This window comes from Exophiala dermatitidis, assembly GCF_000230625.1.
Source record: "Exophiala dermatitidis NIH/UT8656 unplaced genomic scaffold supercont1.7, whole genome shotgun sequence".
NCBI classification, from domain to species: Eukaryota; Fungi; Ascomycota; class Eurotiomycetes; order Chaetothyriales; family Herpotrichiellaceae; genus Exophiala; species Exophiala dermatitidis.
The window spans coordinates 894,616-917,586 of NW_008751652.1; the positions used below are offsets into that span (position 1 = coordinate 894,616).

The window sequence follows — 22,971 nt, forward strand, 5'->3', positions numbered from 1 at the left end:
CATGTGATTGCTCGCTGTAGTTGTTCCGTGTGGCGTTCCGTCTTATTGCTGTGTACATAGTACAACGCTTGATCACGAGTCGCAGGTTACAGTTCCACCATGTTGCTGACCGTGGAGAGTTCAGTGATACAGAATCCGGCATAACCTTGGGCTTCCAGTTGCAGATGATAGACATGCTGACATAAGCGAGGCTGCGGAAGGCTGTAGCTGCCGCCCACATTTGTGATCAGAAGCGACGTCATTTGCTGTCATTGAACAACTTCCAGTGCCGCATCTCCGCAATTCAGTTCGGACAGTATTGACATCGCAGTGAACAGTTCAATGTTTCAATGTCATGACCACAGCACAGTGACAAATTGTCTCTTGGTACAGACATCAACTGACCCGGCAGCGCCGTGCTATGCTTAAAGTCCTTTCATTGTCCTGCCGACCAGCTGCCCAAAGAGTCCGCGTCCCCTATCTATCCTGGCGCCCTTCCTCTTCCCTTCCACGGTCCCAATCCCCTCTGAGTCGGTTCCGGATCTTTCCACAACCCAAACTTGAACTCCGGCTCTACAATAGTACACCCGCAAGAATGAGCTCGGTAGATACATCTCTACATCCGCACACGAGCGGCCGGGCTGCCGAGTTCGCCAAAGCGCACTCAGCACCCAACGAACTCATCCTCTATGGCGGCTGGTTCTGCCCATTCGTGCAACGCAGCTGGATCACACTGCACGAAAAGAACATTCCCCACCAATACATTGAGATCAACCCATACGAGAAAGACCCGGAATTTTTGAAGCTGAACCCAAGAGGCCTTGTGCCCACGCTCGCCGTGCCCGTAACAAAAAACAAGAACAAGATACAGAAACCACTGTACGAAAGCGTCGTCATCTGCGAATACCTGGACGAAGTCTATAACGACCCGGCCAAAAATGGACCGTCACTATTGCCAGCCGACGACGCATACGAGCGAGCCCGCTGTCGCATCTGGATCGACCACATCAGCGGCCGCATCGTGCCTGCGTTCTACCGGTTCATGCAGCATTCCGATTCCAAGCCGTACACACTGGACGAGGCGCGCGCCGAGTTCTTGCATCATATCAAGACTTTTGTCGCTGAAGCGGATCCGGAGGGACCGTTCTTTTTGGGCGACCAGTTCGGCATGGTCGACATTATGCTCGCCCCCTGGCTGTGCAGGTTGTTTCTTTTTGACGTGTATAAAGGCGGTTTGGGCATTCCGGAGGAAGGAAAAGGTGGCCAGGATGAACATATTTGGCAGCGCTGGAGGAAGTGGGCCAAAGCGGTCGAGGCTAGGCAGAGTGTACAGGACACTCTTAGTGAGCGGAAGCAGTATATTGATGCTTATAGGCGCTATGCTGAGGATACTACCCAGAGTCAAGTTGCGCAGGCGACGAGGGCGGGGAGACGTTTGCCATGATGAGATCTTTACATTATTGTACCACGTTTTTCGACCAAGGGACAAAATGGAGGGTGAAAACAAAATCCGGAGCTACTAGTAGCTATTTGGTGGGTATGCAGTGGCACATGTGTAATCACGACTTGCTTTCAAGGATGGATTCTGTCCTCTAAAATACCTTTTCAGTGCTTACGTCTAGTCCTGTTAGGTTATTGTGCTTTTAGTCGGGTCGAGGCTCATGCTCATAATCGTTGACCCATTCCAATTCTTCCAGGAGGTGGCTCATCTTTCAGCCGACTCTCAGAAAAAGTACTGCTGGAGCCAACTGGTCTGAGGCCGTCGAGACCAGTTGGCTCCAGCAGTACCAGTAGTACGAGGTCAACGTGAACATGACTGACTGCAACGACCGTCCGCGTTTCCACTTTCGCTTCCCAACCAAGGAGTGCAAATGTTTTCTTATCCATGCCATGGCACCACGCGACGACACCGACACGAAAGATATCATGCTTGATCCGCTTCCAGAACCCGGAGGTTACTAGTACCAACCTCACCGCTTAGCCTCTCCCTTCAAATCACTTCCCAACGAATACCCCTTAACCTTCTCCCACTCGACCTTCTGTCTCGTAACCGGCAACTGTCTCCTCAAATGTCGAAAACTCGTCTCGTTCATACCCACAAACGCCCGATTGACTTCTTCCTGATACTGGTTTTCTGTTACGGTGATCTTGCGCACGATTGTATCTGCATCTGGATTGTTTCCGGACACAGACACGGCGTCGAATTTCTTGGCCGTCGACAGCGCCACGTTTCCATCTTCATAGTAATGCACATCAACTTTGATCTCGCCGCTGAGTGTAGAGTCTGTAGTGTCGTACAAAAACACGCTCCGCCAGCGGCCAGAGAGAAAGTTTTTGGGTGAGGCTTTGGTGGTCGATAGCAATATGGCGATTTGGTTGGTGTTGTTGGGAACCTCGCATACCGTGTATGCTGCTGCTGTGGTGGGAGGGTAGTGGTCTGCGAAGGAGCCCGAGAGGGATTGGAGGAGGGATTGGATTAGGGAGCCGTGTTGGGTTTCATGGGAGTATGACTGGACGTTGCTCGCTATGCTGGTGGTGTGGTCGAAGTCGAATGATTTTGAGGTCCGGGTGTCGTAGTATGAGGACGAGGAGGATGGGAGTTTATTGTATTTCGATATTAAGACCTATTGAAAGAAAATCAATTGTCAGCTTCCTTGCCTTTCAATCTGGTCGTTGATCTGGACTCTGGTCTGGTACCCGCGTAGTTGTATACACCATCTGGGCCACCTGAACCGGGCGGGAGGAGAAAGGGTCTTATCGAATTCAGTTTGTTCAACGTACATAATCATTCGAACCAGGCAACTTGACCGCAACAAGTTGCTCTTCATTGTATCGTTGAAACGCCGGTTTCAGCTTCGCAATCAGCGCGGGGTCGTCGTCCGAAGTGAGCGTCTTGATGTCCTTGACGACTTCGTGTAATTCGCCTGGCGGGGCGCCTTCGATGAATGAGGATGCAATGTCCACTGTTGAGCCCATGTTGTCACAATGCAACAGTCACTGGCACCGCCCGTTCGGAGAGGTTCAAAAGGTGGAGGAGGAGCGCTGGCAGGCTGTAGAGAAGACCGGGGGGTTAGAGGCAGTGTACGAGTGTATTGTTGCTACCTGCGATGCGGGAGGGACGGGCCAACGTAGGTATGGAGTCCGGTGTATACAGTTGTACCATCATCGCTCCAAGTGATTGCGCAGGCTGCGTCTCGATTGGGGAAGAAGTGATGCCGCCTTAAGCCACATGTTCCCCGTCGTTGTTCACCTACACCATTTGCCCCCTCAAAGTACCGATGATTAAAGACACTGAGACCGCTGAGGTATAGTACGACCGGATGACTCCAAGTTCGTGTGTTCACCACTGCATTGCACTGCATGGCATTGGAGCCACTTCGCAGCACTGCATGATTTATGAATAACTGGGTTAACAAACACTAAGAGATTACCAAGTATCCCTAAAGAATCCCCTGAAGTCCCAGTTTCTGCCCATCCTCCGAAACCCGTAAACGCCTTGCTAGTAGTGCTCTGTGAAATCAAAATGTAACTCGGCCGTCCTCATCCGCATGTTAATCGATGGTCATGCTCATCAAACCTTCATTGGTTTCATTCATGCCTTGGAGGCCGACCTTCTTGGTTCCATTCATACTTCCCCCACTGTTACTACGATCGCCATGACCATGACCATGACCGTTCAGACCATGCCCGTTCGCTTTGGGCGGGAGTTTGGCCCAAACCTTGTCGCTGTTGAAAACAGGACTCTGCGATAGGATCGGACTGCTCTGCACGCTCATGCCAGGAGAGACTGCCCGGCGTTTAGTGTAGATGGGATCAAAATCTTCCTCACGTCGTCGCTTGTTGTTGACCCGTCGTGCCACATCTCCTGCGGTCGGTGGGTACGAAGCGAGCGGTGTGCTGGAGCGAGAGCGTCTGTTGAAGTTCCGGAGAGCAAGATTGTCCCCAAGAGCTGAGCCCGGCGTATCCATGGCATCGTCACTAATGGCCGAAGTACTGTCGCGCGGCAGCATGCTTGGTGGAGGGGTTCTGTACCGCTCATCAAAATTGTTCCAGAAAGTCGAACCGGCCGAGTTCCTCTCGGCTTGCCGGCTGAAACTATCAAGTGGTAGGGTAGTTGCTGGTTCCATGGCCATGTCCTCGATGGAATCCTCGACAGGCTCAGTTGCGCCTCCGGTGTTGGCTTGGAGGTTCGGAGAAGTCGATTGAGGGGCGGTGGGGTCATTTTCGTGCACCTGCCGGATAACCTCTGCTTCACGGCGAGCCTCGCTTTCGATAGGCGCGGACTCTTCGATGAGTTGGGCGCGAATGCGGGCGAAGCCTTTTGTTTTTGGGAACAGGTTGCCACGGCGGGTGACAGCCCTGCGGATGACGCCTCTAGGGCCTTCGCTGCCTGCGCCGTCCATGTCTGAGGCAGATTGCCCCGCGGCAGGTTTGTTGTTGCTGCCCTCTTCACTGTCCGAAAGGTGCAGATCGTTCGTGCCCAGACTGAGACTTTCACGTCGAGACTGGACTTGTTGTTTAGTCAATCCAGTGCCAAAATAACCGCTTCCTGCATTTTCCACGCTTTTCAAGATACCAGGCGACAGAGGGCCAGGTGAGGGTTTGGAGCTTTTCATGCTGACACTACTGGAGCTGTGTTGACTCTTCCCTTTGTGCGTTCGAGCCCTCCTAAAGCTCATCAGGTTCGGTTGGAAAGTCATCAAGCTGGCTTGCGCTGGGGAAGGTTGGTTGTTGTTCATCCATTCCAGCCCAGGGCTGTTCATGAGGCCGGGCACCAATCCCGCATTAATTCTGGACGCTGCAGGTGTATTAAGGATGGCATCATCCATCTCCCGGTCAATTGCCATGTCTGAAGAAGAATCTGAGTCTGAGTCTGAGTCTGATCCCAGCATATTAACGCTACTGACCGAACTAGACAAGTTTGTCTTTTCGTTCGACAAAGACGTCCACAAAGCATTTGATGATTGATTGCTAGGTGAATCAAGCACATTGCTAGCAAACCCTCTCCGAGAGGGGATCTGAATGCCTCGTCCAGTAATGGGTGATGCATCGGGCGAGGCCTCTGCCAACGTGGAGTGATGGAGGTTTGTGCATGCTCTTGTGTAATCTAGGCCCCTCGACCTTCTTGGAAGCATCGATGACGGCGATCCATAAATCTGGGAACTGTCCAGCTTGGGCGAGAGCGGGATCCGAGGAATATTTGAGCCCGTCTGCCCGTCCTGGGTGTCGGCCAAGGGGACATGTAGGGATAGACCCCGGATGTGGAAGGAAGGTGGTCGAGGTGAGGCTGATGGGGCGGACTGGCCGGTAATGCTCGAGTCATCCTTAGAGACTCGTCGGAGAGGCTCTCGAAAGGCCGGAGATGGAGAGAGGATTGGTTTCGAAGCATCAGAGAGCGACCGCGGCTTGGGTGAGCTTCTCACTGAGACGGAGGAGGATTTCGGAGTACGTTCACCTTCGCCGTGCTCGATCTGCTGGGACAGGGCCGATTTGCTCGAGGGGGAGTCTGCCCGGCCACCCAGCGGGGCGTGCATGATAGATGTCGACATGTCGCGCTCTCACTGTGATGGCAGAATCACGGTCATATCGCGAAGGACTTGGAGGACATCAGCCTCACATAATGTGATTAAACCGCGCCGAACAGACAGAACCCGGACAACATGTCCCGCATTGGATAGATAATAGTACCTGGAATGTCGAGGCAGAGGGCGGCTGCGGGAGCAGCAGATGGATAAGTCGAGGTTCGATTGAGATGCGGTTCAAGTCGGCGCCAATGTCAGGGTCCAACATTGGATGGCGCTAGGGAAATTCAAGTGTCAGACAGTCACTATTGTCATTCTTCCCTAGTAATTATTCACCTTGACACAGAGAGCGGCATAATGTGACAGCACTGTCATTATTTCTCCAACCATTGACCTCATAGCGGTGACTGAACTCTCAACATCACTTGGAGTTTATTATATCAAACCACCTCTGTTCCTCCGTCTAAAGTTCCGCGTCTGATGTTAGGAGTCCATAAAGATCTCTGACATTCCGCTGGTGGTTTTCCGGCCGAATGAAGTTGGAATTGCCAATTAGAACTGTCATATACCGTCCCTCGTCCCTATCAGCGACGTGAGGTGCGAGAGAGTTTCCAGCACCTGACAGACAACCTCCCACGGAGTACAAGCAGACGACATTCTGGCCAATTTTTTTCAGCTGACGTTTACTGTATCGTCCCTCATCCAAGATGTCCAACCGGAGGGTCAAATCTTTGGCTGTCGACGAGGACGACTACGACGATTATGATGACTATGACGACGACTACGACGGAGGTGGCGACGAAGGCCTCTCCGCGGAAGATAAAGAACAGATGCGCGAAGGCACCATCAAAGTCCGCGAAGCTCTAGGTTCCTTTCCAGCAACAGACGAGGAGATCCAGGATTCCCTCTGGCACTATTACTATGATGTGGCCAAGACTGTTTCCTACCTGAAAAGTACGGTTTCCCTCCTCCCTAAAGTACTTATCTTGTCCATCTTTTGACGTGGCCAGACAAACAAAAGTCCGCCTCTGGGCCCGCAAAAAAGCAAAAGGATGAGCCAAAGAGTAAGCTTTCCATCTCATCTTGCCCCACAGCACTGCCCGGTGTACCCCTACTATCAGCTCGTGGTGGTCATGATGGCTTGCAAGCAGCAATTTGCCCTCACGTTGCTGATGGGCATCAAGAGTTGGCTCGGTCCATCACCTGCTCAAGTCCATTCTCGGCCGCCGATTTCTTCAAAGACTGTCCATGGCTGGGCGTTCCAGAACACCGGAAAGCCGACATCATCATCGAACCGCTTTATCCGCGCCTAGGCCTCCTAGGGGGCGCTTCCACGGGTGGTAAAATGTCTAAACTCGCTGCTCTGGCTGCCAAACGCAAACAGGAGAAGAGCGCACGTTCAGAATCAGCCACCACAGATAGTGCCGACTCCCAAGAAGACTATGCAACTCGATTGAACAAACTCCGAATCAGCGACACAAACAAAACAAAACCACAAGCGCACAGAGCGGCGGAAGAAATCGTGACAAACGACGACAAACCCACCAGCTCAGACTCTAAAGCTCCCGCGTCTGATTCTCACACCACACCCGCGAAAGAATCAGAAGTAGCTGCCTCATCTGATCCGTCGATATCAGTAGCTCCGGCCATCAGAGGCAGGCCATCAGCATTTGCGAGCATCATGACCAGCCACCACCCTAGCGTTCGGCTTTCAGCACCACCGCCTGACTTGATCACTGTTGAGGAAGTTGCTAAATCGTTCGACTTTACAGAACCAAGCCCCGACGATGTGGTGACGAGAGCGCAAAACCAAAAAGGTCGGCCTCCAATTTGACCCATCAGAAAAAGATTTGCCTGACAATTGAGCAGCGGCAACGGCAACGGCAGCTAAACCCAAGGCCAAGGAATCAGCGAAACCAAAATCATCTCTAGCAAATGGCGTACAGCAGTTGACCGTGCAAGAGACTCAGACACCAAAAGTGAAGAGCAAAAACATTGATGTGGTCAGTGAATACAAAAAAGTCAAACGGAAGAAGGCTGCCAATTTTGTGGTTATCGGTAAAACGCCCCATACCCATATTGTGGACGTTCACTGATTGTTATCGACAAAAGGCCATGTCGACGCGGGCAAGAGTACGCTAATGGGACGGCTGCTATTCGATTTAAAAGCAGTTGATCAACGCACTATGGACAAGTACCGCAAAGAAGCCGAACGGATCGGTAAAGGCTCATTCGCATTCGCCTGGGTGCTAGATCAAGGGACGGAAGAACGAGAAAGAGGGGTGACGATCGACATCGCAACGAACAAATTCGAGACGGACCAAACCAGCTTCACCATCCTCGATGCCCCGGGACACAAGGATTTTGTGCCCAACATGATTGCCGGAGCAAGTCAAGCGGACTTTGCGGTTCTTGTGATCGATGCCTCGACGGGCAATTTCGAATCCGGGCTCAAAGGTCAAACGAAAGAACATGCCCTACTTGTCCGGTCAATAGGGGTGCAGAGAGTGATCGTTGCCGTCAACAAGATGGACTCGTGCGACTGGTCGCAAGACCGATTTGAAGAAATTCGGCAGCAAATGTCGGCATTCTTGAGCAGCGCTGGATTCAATCCGAAAAACGTCACTTTCGTCCCTTGTTCCGGTCTGGAGGGGGGAAACATCCTGGCTAGATCCACAAATCCAAAGGCTGCCTGGTATACAGGGCTGACATTGGTCGAGGAACTCGACCAATCTGAACCGTCTACTTATGCGCTCGACAAACCATTACGGATGACCATCAACGATGTCTTCAGGGGAAGCGTGCAGAACCCTTTATCTGTTTCCGGTCGCATCGAAGCAGGGACTGTCCAGGTGGGCGAGCAGGTGGTTATCATGCCCAGCGGTGAAAAGGCCCAGATCCGCAGTCTGGACGTTGACGACGAACCACAGGACTGGGCGGTAGCGGGCCAGAATGTCGTTTTGAATCTCACCGATATTGATCCGATTCATCTAAAGACTGGAGACGTGCTTTGCAGTGCGGTGGCCCCGATCCGCAATGTTCAGGAGTTCAAGGCAAAGGTTTTGGCCTTCGACCACTTGACGCCCATGAACATTGATGTCCATAAGGGGAGACTCCATGTTCCTGGTCGAATTACTCAGTTGATTGGTGTGCTGGACAAGTCCACCGGTGCTGTCGTGAAGAAGAAACCTAAGATCGTTCAGCCGGGGAGCGTAGTCAGGGTTGTCGTACAGCTTGATCAGCCTGTACCTCTAGAGGCGCCCGCGCGCATCGTCCTACGAGCGAACGGGGATACTGTCGCTGCTGGGTTATTGGAGTGAAGAGAAGATGAAGAAATATGTCCTTCTACTGAGCGCATACTGTGCAAAGCGAAGTGGCTAAGTTTTTAAACCAAACAGTAAAAATAAAACCTCTTTCAACGGACAGATACATGCATTAAATGAACTCGTACCCAAGGTAGTACTGACTATACACTGTGCGAAAGTTCTCAACTTTGAGCCCCTGGCACCTCGTGAATCCAATATTAATAATCAAAATTCTCATATATGATAGCCTTGCCCGGCATCCAGTCCTGGACGACCTTTCGCAGCGCCGGTGCCGTGCAGAGGTACCACTTGGTGATTTTTGCCGCTGCTTGCGCATCTGCATCTGCATCTGCACCTTCAGCCACCAGATCAGACTTTTGCAGTCTCCTCCTTTCAATCTTGACACCAGTGTCGACGAGTTGTTGGAGCTTGTGTTTGTCCTTGTCCGCTAATGAAGTTTCATCCCCGGTGAGAAAGATGGTCATCGAGGTCTTCAGCTCACGATATCGCGTGAGGACATCAAGTGGAAGCCCAATGTCTCGGATTCCCACGCTCCACCAGACCTTGAGGCGCGAGAGGTTGAGACGATTCTGGTTGTTGTCGCCTAATTGGCCTAGTAATGGGGTGATTCCTATGCCCGCGGCTATGAAACCGATCATAGTAGTAGTCTGATTGTGATCTTCATCATTGTGGTGGCGATTGTGATTTGAATCGCTGTCGTCGTTCTGCCCGAAATCGAAAGCAAACTCGCCAGCAAATCCGCGCACACCGACCTCACACATCCCCGGACGCTGCCACTCAAGCCAGCGAGTGACAGTCCCGACATTGCGCACAGTAATTTCAAATTCTTCACCATGCACACCCAACGAATTTGGCGGCGACGATACCGTAAATGAACGGATAAAGTCGTCGTTTAAACTTGTCGGGTCGTCGTCGCGCATGTGAGAGTATCCCATGTCCAACTCGGCTGAAAAGTCCAATGCTACATATTGCCCTGGTTTCCAGGGGCCGTGGATCGTTGGATCTGCCAGTGCGAATCTGTAGCGGGTGATGGTGGGCGTGAGTTTCGTCTTGCTTATTAGCTGTGCTGTTGTTGAAGAGGTTGATGACTGACTCCAGGAGTCTGGTTTCTCGGTGGTCAGGTATCGAACTCGCGGATTGTACGGTGAGCGACCTTGAGATGTGTCCTCGATTAACGAGCCACGAAATGGAAGGCCTGTTTGGACGAGTCTGGCTTCAGTCACTTTCAAACGGACGGCAAGCTTGGTTTTGGCCAGGACGTTGCTGGCGTCGGTCCCGACCAGTGTCTCCGTGTCGCCTGTGACGTACAGCACGTTACCGGTGGTGAAATCGGGAATCACCAGTCCAGCGCGGGGTGTTGTCTCAAGGTTGCCGAGGGTTTGGTAGAGGTTGTTGCCGCTGTACTCGGGCCAGACGAGGGTAGTTCCCTCTGACGGGTCTTCTGGCTGCTGCACACGGATAAAGCCCTGTGGGCCGCCGCGATGGTTGACGTCCATGTCCTCGTGGGCATGGGAAGAGGCAATGAAGAACAAGTCGGCTTGGTGGATAAGGTCAATGGCTTTCTGAGTCAAGTGAGGCGAAGACGAGAGGAGTTGGGGCTTTGGGGTGGCAGAGCTGATTCTCTTTCGGTTGAGGTATTTCGGACAGTTTCCTAGACTCTGTTCGATCTTGACTACCATTTGTACTTCGCCTGGTCTGCCGTTGGCAGCGGACTGGTCTGTTGGACTTGTTTGCCTTTTGTCGGTGGCCTCGTCAGTGGTGGTACCGGTCAATGCGCCTGCCACAATCTTGCCGGCCAGTTTGACCCGACCCCGTTCTTCCAGCTGGATGCTCAAGCCTGCCATCATCTTGCCGCCGTCCGCTTCATATTGCAAGACCTCGCCGTCTTTGTTGTCGCTCCAGATGGCTTTCACAACGGGATCAAATATTGCATCGACTTTTGATCGTATGCCGATGATGCTCTTTCCAATGGGTTGTGCTAGCGGTGGCTCACCAGTACCCCATACCGTGCACCACGGTCGGTCATTGTCGTCCAAGGCACCAATAGCCATGAGCTGGTACCGCTGGATCTGGTATGCTGCCCGAGGCGTCAGGAAAGGTGAGGTGGGGTTGTCCTCATCGTAATGCACATGTGTGCGGCGATGGATAGCCTTCTCTCCCTCGTGCCAGGGAGAAGATTGAAATACCGCCATTTCGCTTCTTTGAGGCTCACGCTGCGGTTGGAACTGCTATATGTATATGTGCTAGACGGGCTTGTGTACTGTGACTTTGGGCAGTAAGGTGTGCTTCGGGCTTGTAACCCAACGGCCGCAGGTTAGCTTCTTATATGGACTTTCTGACCCATGTCGAGCCAGGAAATGCGCTCTTCGCATGTCATCACTGCATTGCCATCGAAGAGACTCATCTAGGTCCATGGCGCTCTTGACCTCTACTACTGTTCGTAAGCGGCATCGTAACCGTGATGTTTCCCCGCCACTTTTACCATGTTCTCCAAGCGGCGGAGGGTTTTGGACCGGCCGGGGAAAGGCAGAGGCTGCCATTAGTCAACCTTGAGGACCCGGCGGAAGCGTCGAGCGAATGGTGAGTTGCGAAGGTCCGATCTGACTTCAAGTCCAGCACTTCTGACAGGAGCAGTCCGCTTAATAACAGTCTTCTGCTGTTCGGAAAGCTACGTACTGCAAGGTCGACGTGTCAAGGGCAAGGCGGAGTTGGGGAAAGCATGAAGTCCAGCTCAACATGAAGAAGCACCGTGCTACGCATAAATGAGGCTCGCTCTAAAGCAGCAACAATTTGTGGAATCGGTCACGTGGTGTTAATGCGGCATGTTTTGCTTGCGACGCGTTTCGCGTAAAGTGCCGCGAGTAGGTAGACAAGCCCTGCTTTTTCCATCTTCGATTCTAGGCAGTTTCAGCGACAATGTACGACTGAATGCGAGCGCTATGTGGATGCCAGCACCTAATGACCTCGATATTGACAATGATGAGCCTTCCGTTACACTGTTGCTGACCTGGAGAAAGGGAAACAACCAACAACACCTGCGCTAACCGCAACCCAATAACAACATATCGCTGGCCCACGAGAGTGGTTGCCTTCACTATTCAGGCCTCAATCCCTCTCTGGCGCCAGACAGATTCCAATTCATCCAGGAGGATCATTTCCTCAGAAGAGTAGAGGTTGTGGAATCGTCTCCTGAAATCACTCCGTATCAAGGCAACGTCCTCCGGCTGATCAACGGCATACCCGAAGATCAAGGCTGGCCATGAACCAAGGTAGCACCGTGCCCAAGCGTCACTAATTTGTGGACAGCGCATGATTTGCAACGCTTTTCTGACTTGCCACGAGTCACAAGGAGCTGGAAGCTTCGTCTTGGTGAAACTCGACACGCCGGGAGGAAAACTCCTCAACAGCCAATCCAAGAGCTGGGAAGCTGCAAGTATATGCAGACTTGTCGAGTGCCGGTGGAAAATTCGGGATCTCCCAGCCGGAGTGTTACATTCGCTGTCATCCAGTTTTCCTCCAGTGCAATGTTCAGCTTCAAGAAGGGTATTCTCCCACATTTGCATTTGATGCCTAAGTCTCACCGTCACCTCCGTGCTTGGTGGATATGGCCTCTTGCAACGCTGGACTATTTCAATGATCAATTTCTGGAGATCCAACGGGATCCCGATGACCGGACTATTTTCCGCTGGTGAGGAGTCCGGAAAGGTGAGTGACTGCAGGACGCCTTGCGCTCGTGCACAAAATTCGATGTCAGGCTCAAAGCCAAACGAAAATGGTCGACGAGCCGTTTGTCGGAATGTCTGATAAAGGATACTTTCCCAAATGATCCGATGAATTGGTCGTGCGATAGGTGGTTTATGCGACTGCTTACAGCGGAGATTGATGAGTTGGACAGCCCCTGTTACATGCTTGGATATGTCCCCGTGAGTGTCCTTTGTGAATACCTAGCCATTCGATATTGTCAGCTCAGAGCCTAGACATGTCCCGCGCTCTCATTGTGGCACCACTTACCCCGTGGAGATACAAGAATGTGACGGAGATCAATACTGCAAGGTCATGATCGTCACTACTCCAGTCGATGTTGTTCAGAGCTTGGGACACCTTTGAAACGGCACGAGAATAATAACTCAGTCCGGCTTCCTTCATCTGCGGACTCCCGGTGACCTGGTGCATGTGCGATGCACCACAGGCCAACGCTACATCTCGCAATCCTTCGAATTGTAGCAACAGGTTCACCGTTTCGGGAATGTAGGCGGAGAAGAAGCCAGGGTGTGCATTGGACAGAATAAGCAAAGGAAGGAATCCATCCAAAAAGTGCCGCATACAATCAATCTCGAGGTCAGAGTGGAACAACGTCGAATTGAAAATGTCGCTCTCGAAGCTGATTTCCCGGCACACAAAGAAGGGCTGTATCTCGACTTCCGTGGTCAGTCTTGCCGCTACTGACAATGTTCTTCGAGGATACTGGTTCTTTGGTGACTTGGGTTCCAATCGAGGAGATTTAGACACCCGACTATGGCGGCGATCGAACAAGTCGTCCTCCCCGGGCCAACAACATTCTCGATTGGATTTGGTACACTTCTCGCATCGTGGCCTTTGTTCGTCACATTTCTTGCGTCGTCCGCGACCTAGAGAGCGAAATCTAAAAGTTAGCCGTTTGCACTCCCCCATAACGACGGACTGCACCGAATTTCAGGACTTAACTGCACCCGTGAGACGATACCCACGCTGCTTTGATGTCTGTGGCAATCTGCGCACTCTGCAGAATGGAACTTACAGGTTAAGCACCCAGTTTTTGTACGAAGGCTGGCATTAGACGCGACCATTATCTAACCAGTACAAAGGATTGTCCTTGGTTTCCTGGTCGTTCTCGAGCAGCGCGACAACAGACGGATAGACCGAATTTGCCCATGACGATGCAAACACCAGTGCAACAATCTAGGTAGCTTCTACACGAAGACCTCGACGGTCAATCTCAGGGCCGGGACGATGACCAAGCCGCGGTACAATCCCTTATCAGTTGTGTCCGAAACCCAATGAAACTGGTTCGTAATGCAAAAGGGCCGATACCCATGACACTAAACACCCCGCACAAAGAGAGGAGAGATATGGGTAAATGGAGCGATCAAACCCGAAGTGGACCAGAGCATTATCTTCTGCGATTCACGAATGGAGTTTCGAACAGGCGGGCTGAGATCTCTGCAACCGGCGAATGAGCGGCTGTCACTTTGATTCCACGTCACTACTTAGTACTACCCTCCTCTCGCGAAGCTCATTGCTATACGGAGAGTCCCCAGACGCCGCCATGGATCTGCCACCAAATCTTCCTTATACCCCGAGCGTCTTTGCAATCGTATCTACGGCAGCCATCAGTTCTTCATCTTGTTCCGATCTCGCAATCACCTGGATATGGCAAGGTGCACCATTGACCACTTCAGGATCATCTAGCTATGGTCAGTTTGTCGCATTTCGACGGTGATGGTGATGAAAACCACGTACAATCTGGTATCCTTGGATCAGCACGGTCAAGATCCTTGTCGGCTTTCAGGTAGGGTATGATACATGCCGGGTACTACCAGGCACTCGTAGTCAGCACTGCAACACAAGCCAAAACAGCTCTCGGGCTTTCCTTACCGCAAGGAGATTCCACATCACCGTGTAAGGAGGATACTTGAAGGTATCATGCGGTACGGCAGTCTTGTGTGCCCCCGGCGCGATGATGACATCGAGCTTGTTCTTCATGAATATCTTCAACCAGTCAGCTCTGAACTGAAGCCGTCTTTCGTTCAGAGCAAACAGGTCTCCTATGGTCACGTCTTTACGCCCCCCGGGCGGAGGGGTATACATGTCTTTCACTGACGTGACCAACGGTTCTCCAGATGCTTCAACATGCTTGAGGCCAGTGCCTTCGTTGTCGATATCGAAGAACTTCCAGGATAGTTCGGTGGCTTCCTTGAACGAAGGAAATTTGTCAATGACGACGATTTGGTGACCGGCTTCTTCCAGCTTTTTGACCGCGGTCGTCAATGCCCGCTTGATGGTTGGCGCAATTGGCCAGGTAGGGCACTCCAAGACAAGACCAATTGTGAGAGTGGGCTTCACGTCCACGGGATGCCAGGGCATGCCAAGGGCGGTATAGTCATAGTTCCATGGTTTGGATTTGATGACGGACTCGAGGAACAGCCGCAGGTCTCGAGAGGACTGCGCCAGAGGCCCTGCTGCTGGCATAATACCGGTCCAGCCTTCCGGAACTGGATTTGCTTGACCACCGTAAGGGATACGGTCGATGGAAGGTTTAAAACCGTAAGTTCCACAGCAGATAGCTGGGATGCGAACGGAGCCTCCAATGTCAGTGCCGACTCCTAGGATTGAGCCTCGCATGGCAATCAGAGCTCCCTCTCCGCCACTGCTACCACCAGCGTTCAGCTTCAGCTTGTGGGGGTTCTATCATACGTTAGTTGCTGGATGTCAGCAGTACTGCGACAGGAACTCACAAGAACGCGTCCGAACACATTGTTTTCCGAGTCTGCGGTCTGTCAAAAAGGATCGTCAGCCACCCGTACAAGCAGGACAAGCGGTTGAGTCGCTTCAAGGAAATTGTTGTCAATCATCGTATCTAGGCGTGGCAGGTAGCAGTTGGTTATCTCGCTTCTCACCATAAGTGTCTGTGGAATGTTGGTCTTCACATAGAGGACGGCGCCGTTCTCCAGTAAGATATCCACCAAAGGTGAGTTGGTGTCTGCTGCTGGTCTGTTGATAAATGACACATAGCCTATCGTGGAGTGGATGCCTTTGACGTTGAACGAATCCTGCATAGAGCGGACTTTGTCAGCTGCTGCATCCTCTATCCTGCCAGTGCATCTGGCATACCTTCAAGCTGATGGGCAACCCATGCAATGGGCCCAGTGGTTTCTTTTCCCTTCTCAGGTAATCGTCGAGGTATTTGGCTCTTTCAAGAGCTACATCGAAGAACATTTCTGTCAAGCAATTTGTCTGAAGTCGGGGGTCAACAGTGAATCATCAAGTCGCCAGAAACCTGGAACTGACCACTTGATGGGCTACCGCAGCTCGCTTGCAGAAGGCGAGCGTCACTTCGGAAGCAGATAGCTCCTTCGCAGCCATCTTTGCAACCAGCTCGACTGCGTCGTACTTCTCGGTGATCTCGAGCTCCCTTGAGGTCAGAATACCACATTTGGCGGGCACGTCAAGCACACTGATGTCTGACGTGGCGCTGACGGTGTCGAGAACACTGGAGGGAAGCCGCCATTCTGCAGGTAGTTTCTTCGCTACCTCGGCGCGCTTCTTTGCAACAAGTTCTGTCCAGTCGGAAACCATTGTGATCTCAGGCACTGGGGTAGATACACGTGTATACGGCTGCATATGAAGTTATCGAGGGCGAGAAGAACCCTGGCTTTTATCATCGACTTTTCCAATGCCGAAGCCGGCCGCTTCGCGAGCGGGGTTCGGATTCGTCTGATGTCTCCTCATTCTTAGGGGCATCCAGTGAGACCAGAAGCTGGATCTGCGCGGCTTGGACGGAGCCTACAGTTGTATGTTCGCAAGGGATTGTCCATTCGCTTGTCCCGTAGCGACGTTAACAATTGACCAATCAGCACTATTAGCGCATACTTATCTCTCCTCCCAAACTGGAACTCGGCTACTAGTATACCAAGATGTATTGCATCTACTCGTAGCGTGCTGTGATATGCGGCTACCAATCAATAACCAGCTCATGGTGGCACTCCTTTGGCGATCCCCAGCGTTTCCTCCAAGCATCAGCTGGATAGGACGAGAGAGGCAGCTTGTGCAACCCTGATTCAAGGTGGACAAGGCTGTGCTGATGTCATCACAAGGCTGTGGCCACGCCACAAGGCTAAGCTAGTCCGCAACAAGAAATCGACATGGGGAAAAATCAATTGTAGGATTTTATCTGGATGGAGACTGGAACTTCGTGCAATGTCTACATACAATCTCCTCTGTAACGTGTCGGGTCCTCAGGCAGCAACAAGGGTAATAAACCTGGTCGTGCATACCAACAGCGTGAGCGCGCCATAATGTGGTAGATGACTCTGCGCTGTCCAACGACCACACCGCTCCGACGGACAACTTGAACTCCACTAAAGAGATTCTCAATATGCTGAATCTTCACATCTCGTCGTCTGCCTTTAAGTTCATCCCTTCAAGACATAACAATTTTCTGGCGCCCAGGCCGAACCAGCGGACTTGAACTTTCAGTCTTGCTTTTCTATGCGACCTTTTAAAATCTGCTCTCTCCGCTCGGCATTTGGTTTGTCATCGGGCCCAAGACTGTACAGGTGTATTTCCATAACCACATCCTCGGGCATTTCGTCAAGAAGGAGAAAAATCACAACAAAATCTACTTCTACTTCTTCGATCGTCAGAATGGAGACCATCATCAATAACAGTCGACAGCTTTCATCACTGCCATACACGAACTGCAAAACGCGCATTGTGAGCCTGAAGGAGCTCGACCTTCCCGAGACCGCATCGGACGAAGAATATCGAGAAATTTACCATCGGTACATCCAGTCCGCCGAGACGAACGCCAACGCAGCCCTCTTACGCGACGCCGTCGAATCGATTCGCCATGGCCTCGCTCCTCCGGTCGCATTCCCCACAGAGACAGTATACGGGCTCGGGGCAGACGCGACCAACGAGGCTGCCATTCAGGGGATATTCGCAGCCAAAGGCCGGCCCAGCGACAACCCACTGATCGTGCACGCCGCATCAGTCGCACACCTGGAACGACTGACGGGCGAACGACTACCTGAAATCTATCGTTCGCTAGCACAACGATTCTGGCCGGGTCCATTGACCATTTTGTTGCCCGTGCCGCAACACTCACAATCACCATCCTCGTGGCCACGGTTCGCCAAAAACGTACATCCGGGACAATCAACAATCGGATTCCGCATCCCCTCGTCCAAATATGCACGGTTCTTCATCGCCGCCACGGACCGGCCTATCGCGGGCCCGTCGGCAAACTCGTCGGGCAAGCCGTCGCCCACAACCGCACAGCACGTGTTTGACGATCTCAAGGGTAAAATCAATTTCATTCTCGACGCGGGACATTGTGATGTCGGTGTCGAAAGTACGGTGGTGGACGGTCTACATGACCCGCCTTTGATTCTGAGGCCGGGAGGCGTGTCGCTGGCCGAATTCGTCGCTCATGGGCGTGAGCAAGGGAATCGGTTTGCATATACTGCGATAGGATATAAACGGCACAAACGTACGGGTACTCCTGGACAACAACAGTCATTGTCGCCCTCACCAAATTCCGCATCGCCGTCAGCGTCGACGTCGTCATCAACCACGTCCACTGCGTCGGAATCGTCACCAGCACAACAACAAGACACAACCAATCACTACCTCCTAAACGACGACGACGACACCGAAGCACCACGCGCCCCAGGCATGAAATACCGCCACTACGCCCCCAAAGGACGACTAATTTTATTTTCTGAACCAGCCGTCCGCGCAGGAAAAGTGCAGACCAAATTCGACGAGCTTCTTGCAGAGACTACTACCGCCGCGGCCCAAGAAACTGGCGAAAAGAACATCAACATCGGTATAATCTCGTGTCATTGGGCCTCTTTTGCCGGTTTAGCGGGTCTATCGTCTCCAGCTCAGTCTTCTTCTTCTTCTGTGGTTTCAAACTCCATCTACGCACCCCTCACGTCAATAGCGACATTGACTGAGACCAACAACAATGTGAAAGTCACAGTCTACGATGTCCGCATTGGCTCGGACATCAAAAATCTTGCACACTCCTTGTTCGGGGTGTTGCGACTCTTTGACGATTTGGATTGTAGATTCATTTTCGCCGAGACTGTACAGCAGCAGCAGCAGAGCGGCCTCGATGGCAGAAATGGCAGTGGAAACGACTCGACTTCTACTAGCACTACTAGTTGTACACGAGACATCTACGACGCAGTCATTGATCGGATTGAAAAAGCTGCGGCCGAGAGGGTGGATTAGATTAAGCTTAGATTAGACTGAGCCTTCTATCTATGTACAGTATCTATGTATGATATCTGTTGGTTACTTTGCAGTTTTTCCAAGGTTCCAATTAACTACTAGTCAGTAGTAGTGTAATGCTAGACACGACGATGCCGACTGTTCTCGCAATCACAACTTTTTCTTTGGTTTGCCGGCTCTACTATCTATCTCCCTCCCTTCTTTCCACCACCCGATTTCCCCTTCTTCCCCTTCGCACCACCAGCACCAGCTTTCCCCTTCCCACCAGCACCGCCTCCACTGCCACTGCCGGCACCACCCCCAAGGGAACCAGCAAGTCCTCCACCCTGAACAATCCGACACCCCTTAACAGGAACATACCCAACAACCTCTTCGACACGCCACTCCTTGAGCAAATCCACTTCACGTCGCCACACACGCTCTTTATCTCTATTTGACTCATCAACCACCTTTGGTCCCTTCGTCGCCAAAGACGTCCAGAATCCCAAAATCTCTCTGATAGCTTTTCCCTTTTTCACATTCCCTGGCTGCAGCTTGACCTTGTACTTTTGTCGCGACAGGGCCGACCAGGGCGCGCAGACTGGGATGGCCGCGAGAAGTTCGTCGCCCGGTTCGGGCATGGGCACGAGGCGGTCAATGTCCAATAGTTCGCGACGTTCTTGTTCCAGTTGTTCACGGCTGAGTTTGTCGTCTGCATCAACATCCGCACCTGCATGTGCACCGGTACCCTCGTGGCCATCAGCAGCTGTCGCCGCCTTTTCCAATCTCTCCAGTCGCTGACGCTCCTTTTCCGCAGCTTTGGCGTGTTGCGCTTTCCGTCGTTCTCGGTCAGCTTGCGCTTTGGCTTCGCGTGCGGCTCGTTCCGCCTCGGCCATTTGTTTGCGTTCTTGGCCTTTGGCAGATCCGAGCAGTTGCATGGCGAGAGCGCGGTCCTCTTCGTCTTGATCTGCGTATTTCTTTTGTGCGCGCTTGAGTTTTGTTCTTTTGCCACGCGTCAGTTGTGGTGCTTTTGGTTTGTTAGGAACTTGGGTAGAGGACGCTGGCGTGGACACCCCGGTGGATGACTCTCCTGCGGGTGTTCCTCCATGTTCCTCTTCATCGTCTCCGCTCTCGTCCTCAGACTTATTATTGGCATCATCGGCGCCATCGCCATCGACTTCAACTTCAATCTCAGGCTTCTCGCTGCCGCTTTCCTTGTACTCCTCCCCTGTTCCATTGGCTTGTAGGGGGTTAGACCGGCTATCAGCAGCCTCGGAGCCGGCGACAGAACGGCTCTCGTCTTCTCCATCATCATCGCTGTCAGCGTCGCCCTCGTCTGCTTGACTTTGGGCATCTTCCTCGGGCGCCGCTGCTGCACGTGCATCCTCTTTTTCTTCTTCTTCTGCATCGTCGGCTGCATCTTCGACATCAGGCACTGCTCTGCTTTGTTCTGATATTGGCAAGTCTTGCTCTTGCTCTTCCAAGGACAGTCCCCTCGCGTCATTCGCCAGAGCTTCGGCTTCCCCCGGCAACATGCTCTCAGTCCTCTCCAAACGATGCTTGCCGTGGTTGACTTTGCTCTCTTCGCTAATCAGCCACAAGACTCCAAAGCCCAACAACAGCTGACTCGGTGGCAGGAGATTTTTGTGCCCACGAATGATAAACCCGCCAGTTGTAAGATACTCCCCACTCGGAGCTGTCTTGCTGACTTGTTCGGCATTAACCCACCATGCACCCATCACGGCCTTCGAGTCCCATGCACTGCTGGTACAAACGGTCAACGCACCCGCTTGTGACAGAGTGGATGGAGGAATGGGTGCATCTGGAGTTCTTGGATTGTTCTTTACAATGACACTCGATGCACCTTGCAGATCAGCATGCACATAGACATCGCCCCTTTTCAAATAGCGTCTGTACAGCAGCTCGTTCTGCTGTGCATCCTTGCCTCCGATAACCAGGTATCCGTCGCTGGAGATGAAATAGAGAAACTTTTCGAACCAGAATTGCTTCCTTGCTGGTCGCAGAGCAGCCTTTTCCTGCTTGAGACCCCTTTTGAGATCCGCCTCGATCTTCCTTTCGGCAGATTTGAGTGCCATTGTGGCCGCCTCCAACGTTCTCTTCTCCTTGACGGCAGCATTCTTTTTCTGCTCATAGTACTGTCGGGCATTTGCCCACGGCGACAGGCCCAAATCAATATCAATCGCCAATCGTTTGTCCGTAGCGGGCTTGGTGGGTTTCTTGCGGGTATCCTCATCCGAGTTTTCTTCCTCGTCCGTCTCGTCGGGCTCATCCTCTTCGCTTTCCTCATTGAATCCTGGCTCATCCAGCAGCAGAGTCACGGTATTCTCCTCCAGTTTTAAGGGTAGCTTGATCATTTGGGCAACGACGTTTCCACGTTTCTGTTCGTTTTCAATGAGCTTGCCGATGTCAACCCAGTCCATTCCTTGGCCAATCAGTCCATTGACGGCGGCACACGCCTCTTCCACACGATGGGTGTTGGCTTCAATGGCTTGAGCTTTCCGGACGTGCAGTTCTTGCACATGCTGGAGCGCACCTAGTCTCTTCTCTTGCTCCTCCTTGGCAGCTTGCAACTTCTTCCTTGCGGCTTCTTCCCGCTCGGTGAGCCTTGACTCCAGCTTCTGGGACTCTATCGAGGAGTAGAACTCGTCGACCGTGCGGTTGAAGCCATCGAACTCCAAGATGCGCAGGTCAGGTTTGCCTTCGAACTGACTGGGTCTGAAGGGATGGAAGTCTTCATAAAGCAGATTATCTCGACCGGATGATGGCTGTGTTTGTGCTTCTGCTTCTTGGGGCGCCTCGGAAGAAGGACTCTTGATTTTCGCAATGATATAACCCTTGGATTGCCCGGTGCCCAGGCTTTCGAAGATTTCCTTTGCGCGATTCAAAGCCTTCATAACCGCCTCCATGAGCTGACCATCGTTCAAGACATCTTCAGCCTTTGCCGCTGCATCGATCCCAATTTCATTGAAAACGTGATCCAGTAGATGCGCCGAGAATTCAGGAAACCCGAAACTGAGAGCCTTTCGTAAATCGTCTCCGCCTTTGGCTCGTTTGGCCTTCTTCCCACCAACCTCTTTTGCATCCTTTGCCCGCTGTACAGCCTTCTCGAGCGTCTCCTTCACTCGCTCGGGCGTGACGGGGGCGATGCCGTGGAAATTCTGTTTTGCGTCGAGGATGTATTTCCCGCCCAGCTTGACGTCAACATCTTCGTCTCCTTCGCTAACCTGTCGCTGCAATGCAAGGACATTCAGATCAGCGTCCGTGACTATGATGTTCCCTGCAGCGAAGAACTCCAGAAACATTCGATATTGTCCCTCACTGAACGTGATTTCTATCACCCGATCCGTGCCAATTTGCGCCACATTTGTCACACGCCTGCTCTTGAGATATTTGCGCAATCGACTGACAAACGCCGAGGGCGCAGTGGCCGCCGTGCGTGAGAATGAAGTGAGGTGACATCGGAAACCAGAGTCCACGAGCAGCTGTTCCCTTCGACCCGGTTTGGCGAACTTGAAGAGGAATATCCGACTCGAGAGGTCGTATATGTTTGAAACTCGTAACGAGGTCAGCGACGCTGCCAATTCAGCGGCAATCACCTAGTCGTGCGCAGACGAGTCAGTCAAAGAGAAATAGTCAGTGGGGGAGGGGTCGGCAACAAACCTTGACGTCCAAAGAAGAGAAGCGCTGCTTCATGATGGTACTTTTTGGATAAAAGAATGGCCGTGGACGAAGGAACAGAAGCGGAAAATCCTATCCAGAATGAATTACAAACTGCGACTGTAGTTGACTGTTGACTAGGAGCGAAGGCATGAGGGTTGGAGGACTGTGACTGTATGCGCTTTGAAATGTTGTGGATGACGTCGGGTCATACAAATGTACTTGAGCCAAACCCTCGCGTTGGATTTTTGGAGAGAGTAGGTATGCACTCGTTTTACGGTGTAAACACCCCACGTCTGTTTGCCAGGCCGTGTCCCTACTGCGGCTTTTGCCTACGCTAGACATATTCTCGGTCACCCGAGGCAGCATGCTTCTATTCATGGTCTTCATGACTTTCGATCCGGAAGAACGCCCGCACAATGTTCCAAGCCCACCAGTCAAGATAAAGCCCAACGACAACATTCCCAATCGCAATCGCCTGTTTTATC

The 22,971-nt window shown here is 52.2% G+C and overlaps 9 protein-coding genes across 9 annotated transcripts; 3 read left to right on the top strand and 6 right to left on the bottom strand.

Annotated features, from left to right (window-relative positions):
- The first annotated feature begins 85 nt into the window (after positions 1-85).
- Positions 86-1,661, top strand: HMPREF1120_08143 (glutathione S-transferase). Its single transcript, XM_009162386.1, has one exon. It carries the CDS (start codon positions 401-403, stop codon positions 1,421-1,423), a length of 1,023 nt encoding a protein of 340 aa, XP_009160634.1. The 5' UTR covers positions 86-400; the 3' UTR covers positions 1,424-1,661.
- Positions 1,412-3,170, bottom strand: HMPREF1120_08144 (capping protein (actin filament) muscle Z-line, alpha). The gene is made up of 2 exons (XM_009162387.1): positions 2,761-3,170; positions 1,412-2,603 (listed from the first exon to the last, which is right to left on the bottom strand). The coding sequence occupies exons 1-2, from the start codon at positions 2,953-2,955 to the stop codon at positions 1,950-1,952; spliced, it is 849 nt and encodes a 282-aa protein (XP_009160635.1). The 5' UTR covers positions 2,956-3,170; the 3' UTR covers positions 1,412-1,949.
- Positions 3,171-3,214: 44 nt separating this feature from the next.
- Positions 3,215-5,720, bottom strand: HMPREF1120_08145 (uncharacterized protein). The gene has a single exon (XM_009162388.1). The coding sequence runs from the start codon at positions 5,526-5,528 to the stop codon at positions 3,531-3,533; it is 1,998 nt and encodes a 665-aa protein (XP_009160636.1). The 5' UTR covers positions 5,529-5,720; the 3' UTR covers positions 3,215-3,530.
- A 141-nt stretch (positions 5,721-5,861) lies between these two features.
- HMPREF1120_08146 (elongation factor EF-1 alpha subunit) lies at positions 5,862-8,928 on the top strand. Its single transcript, XM_009162389.1, has 5 exons — positions 5,862-6,455; positions 6,512-6,565; positions 7,274-7,318; positions 7,371-7,559; positions 7,614-8,928. The coding sequence occupies exons 1-5, from the start codon at positions 6,209-6,211 to the stop codon at positions 8,819-8,821; spliced, it is 1,743 nt and encodes a 580-aa protein (XP_009160637.1). The 5' UTR covers positions 5,862-6,208; the 3' UTR covers positions 8,822-8,928.
- Positions 8,850-11,563, bottom strand: HMPREF1120_08147 (uncharacterized protein). The gene has a single exon (XM_009162390.1). The coding sequence runs from the start codon at positions 11,017-11,019 to the stop codon at positions 9,025-9,027; it is 1,995 nt and encodes a 664-aa protein (XP_009160638.1). The 5' UTR covers positions 11,020-11,563; the 3' UTR covers positions 8,850-9,024.
- A 69-nt stretch (positions 11,564-11,632) lies between these two features.
- On the bottom strand, positions 11,633-13,918 carry HMPREF1120_08148 (uncharacterized protein). Its single transcript, XM_009162391.1, has 3 exons — positions 13,605-13,918; positions 12,839-13,455; positions 11,633-12,771 (listed from the first exon to the last, which is right to left on the bottom strand). Exons 1-3 carry the CDS (start codon positions 13,651-13,653, stop codon positions 11,926-11,928), a joined length of 1,512 nt encoding a protein of 503 aa, XP_009160639.1. The 5' UTR covers positions 13,654-13,918; the 3' UTR covers positions 11,633-11,925.
- A 99-nt stretch (positions 13,919-14,017) lies between these two features.
- Positions 14,018-16,440, bottom strand: HMPREF1120_08149 (amidase). The gene is made up of 7 exons (XM_009162392.1): positions 15,875-16,440; positions 15,698-15,820; positions 15,484-15,636; positions 15,322-15,360; positions 14,462-15,271; positions 14,327-14,399; positions 14,018-14,271 (listed from the first exon to the last, which is right to left on the bottom strand). The coding sequence occupies exons 1-7, from the start codon at positions 16,205-16,207 to the stop codon at positions 14,156-14,158; spliced, it is 1,647 nt and encodes a 548-aa protein (XP_009160640.1). The 5' UTR covers positions 16,208-16,440; the 3' UTR covers positions 14,018-14,155.
- Positions 16,441-16,756: 316 nt separating this feature from the next.
- HMPREF1120_08150 (translation factor) lies at positions 16,757-19,001 on the top strand. The gene has a single exon (XM_009162393.1). The coding sequence runs from the start codon at positions 17,075-17,077 to the stop codon at positions 18,824-18,826; it is 1,752 nt and encodes a 583-aa protein (XP_009160641.1). The 5' UTR covers positions 16,757-17,074; the 3' UTR covers positions 18,827-19,001.
- A 10-nt stretch (positions 19,002-19,011) lies between these two features.
- Positions 19,012-22,519, bottom strand: HMPREF1120_08151 (translation factor; the record flags this gene model as incomplete). The annotated part of the gene is made up of 2 exons (XM_009162394.1): positions 19,012-22,422; positions 22,487-22,519. 2 exons carry the CDS (start codon positions 22,517-22,519, stop codon positions 19,012-19,014), a joined length of 3,444 nt encoding a protein of 1,147 aa, XP_009160642.1.
- Positions 22,520-22,971: the final 452 nt, after the last annotated feature.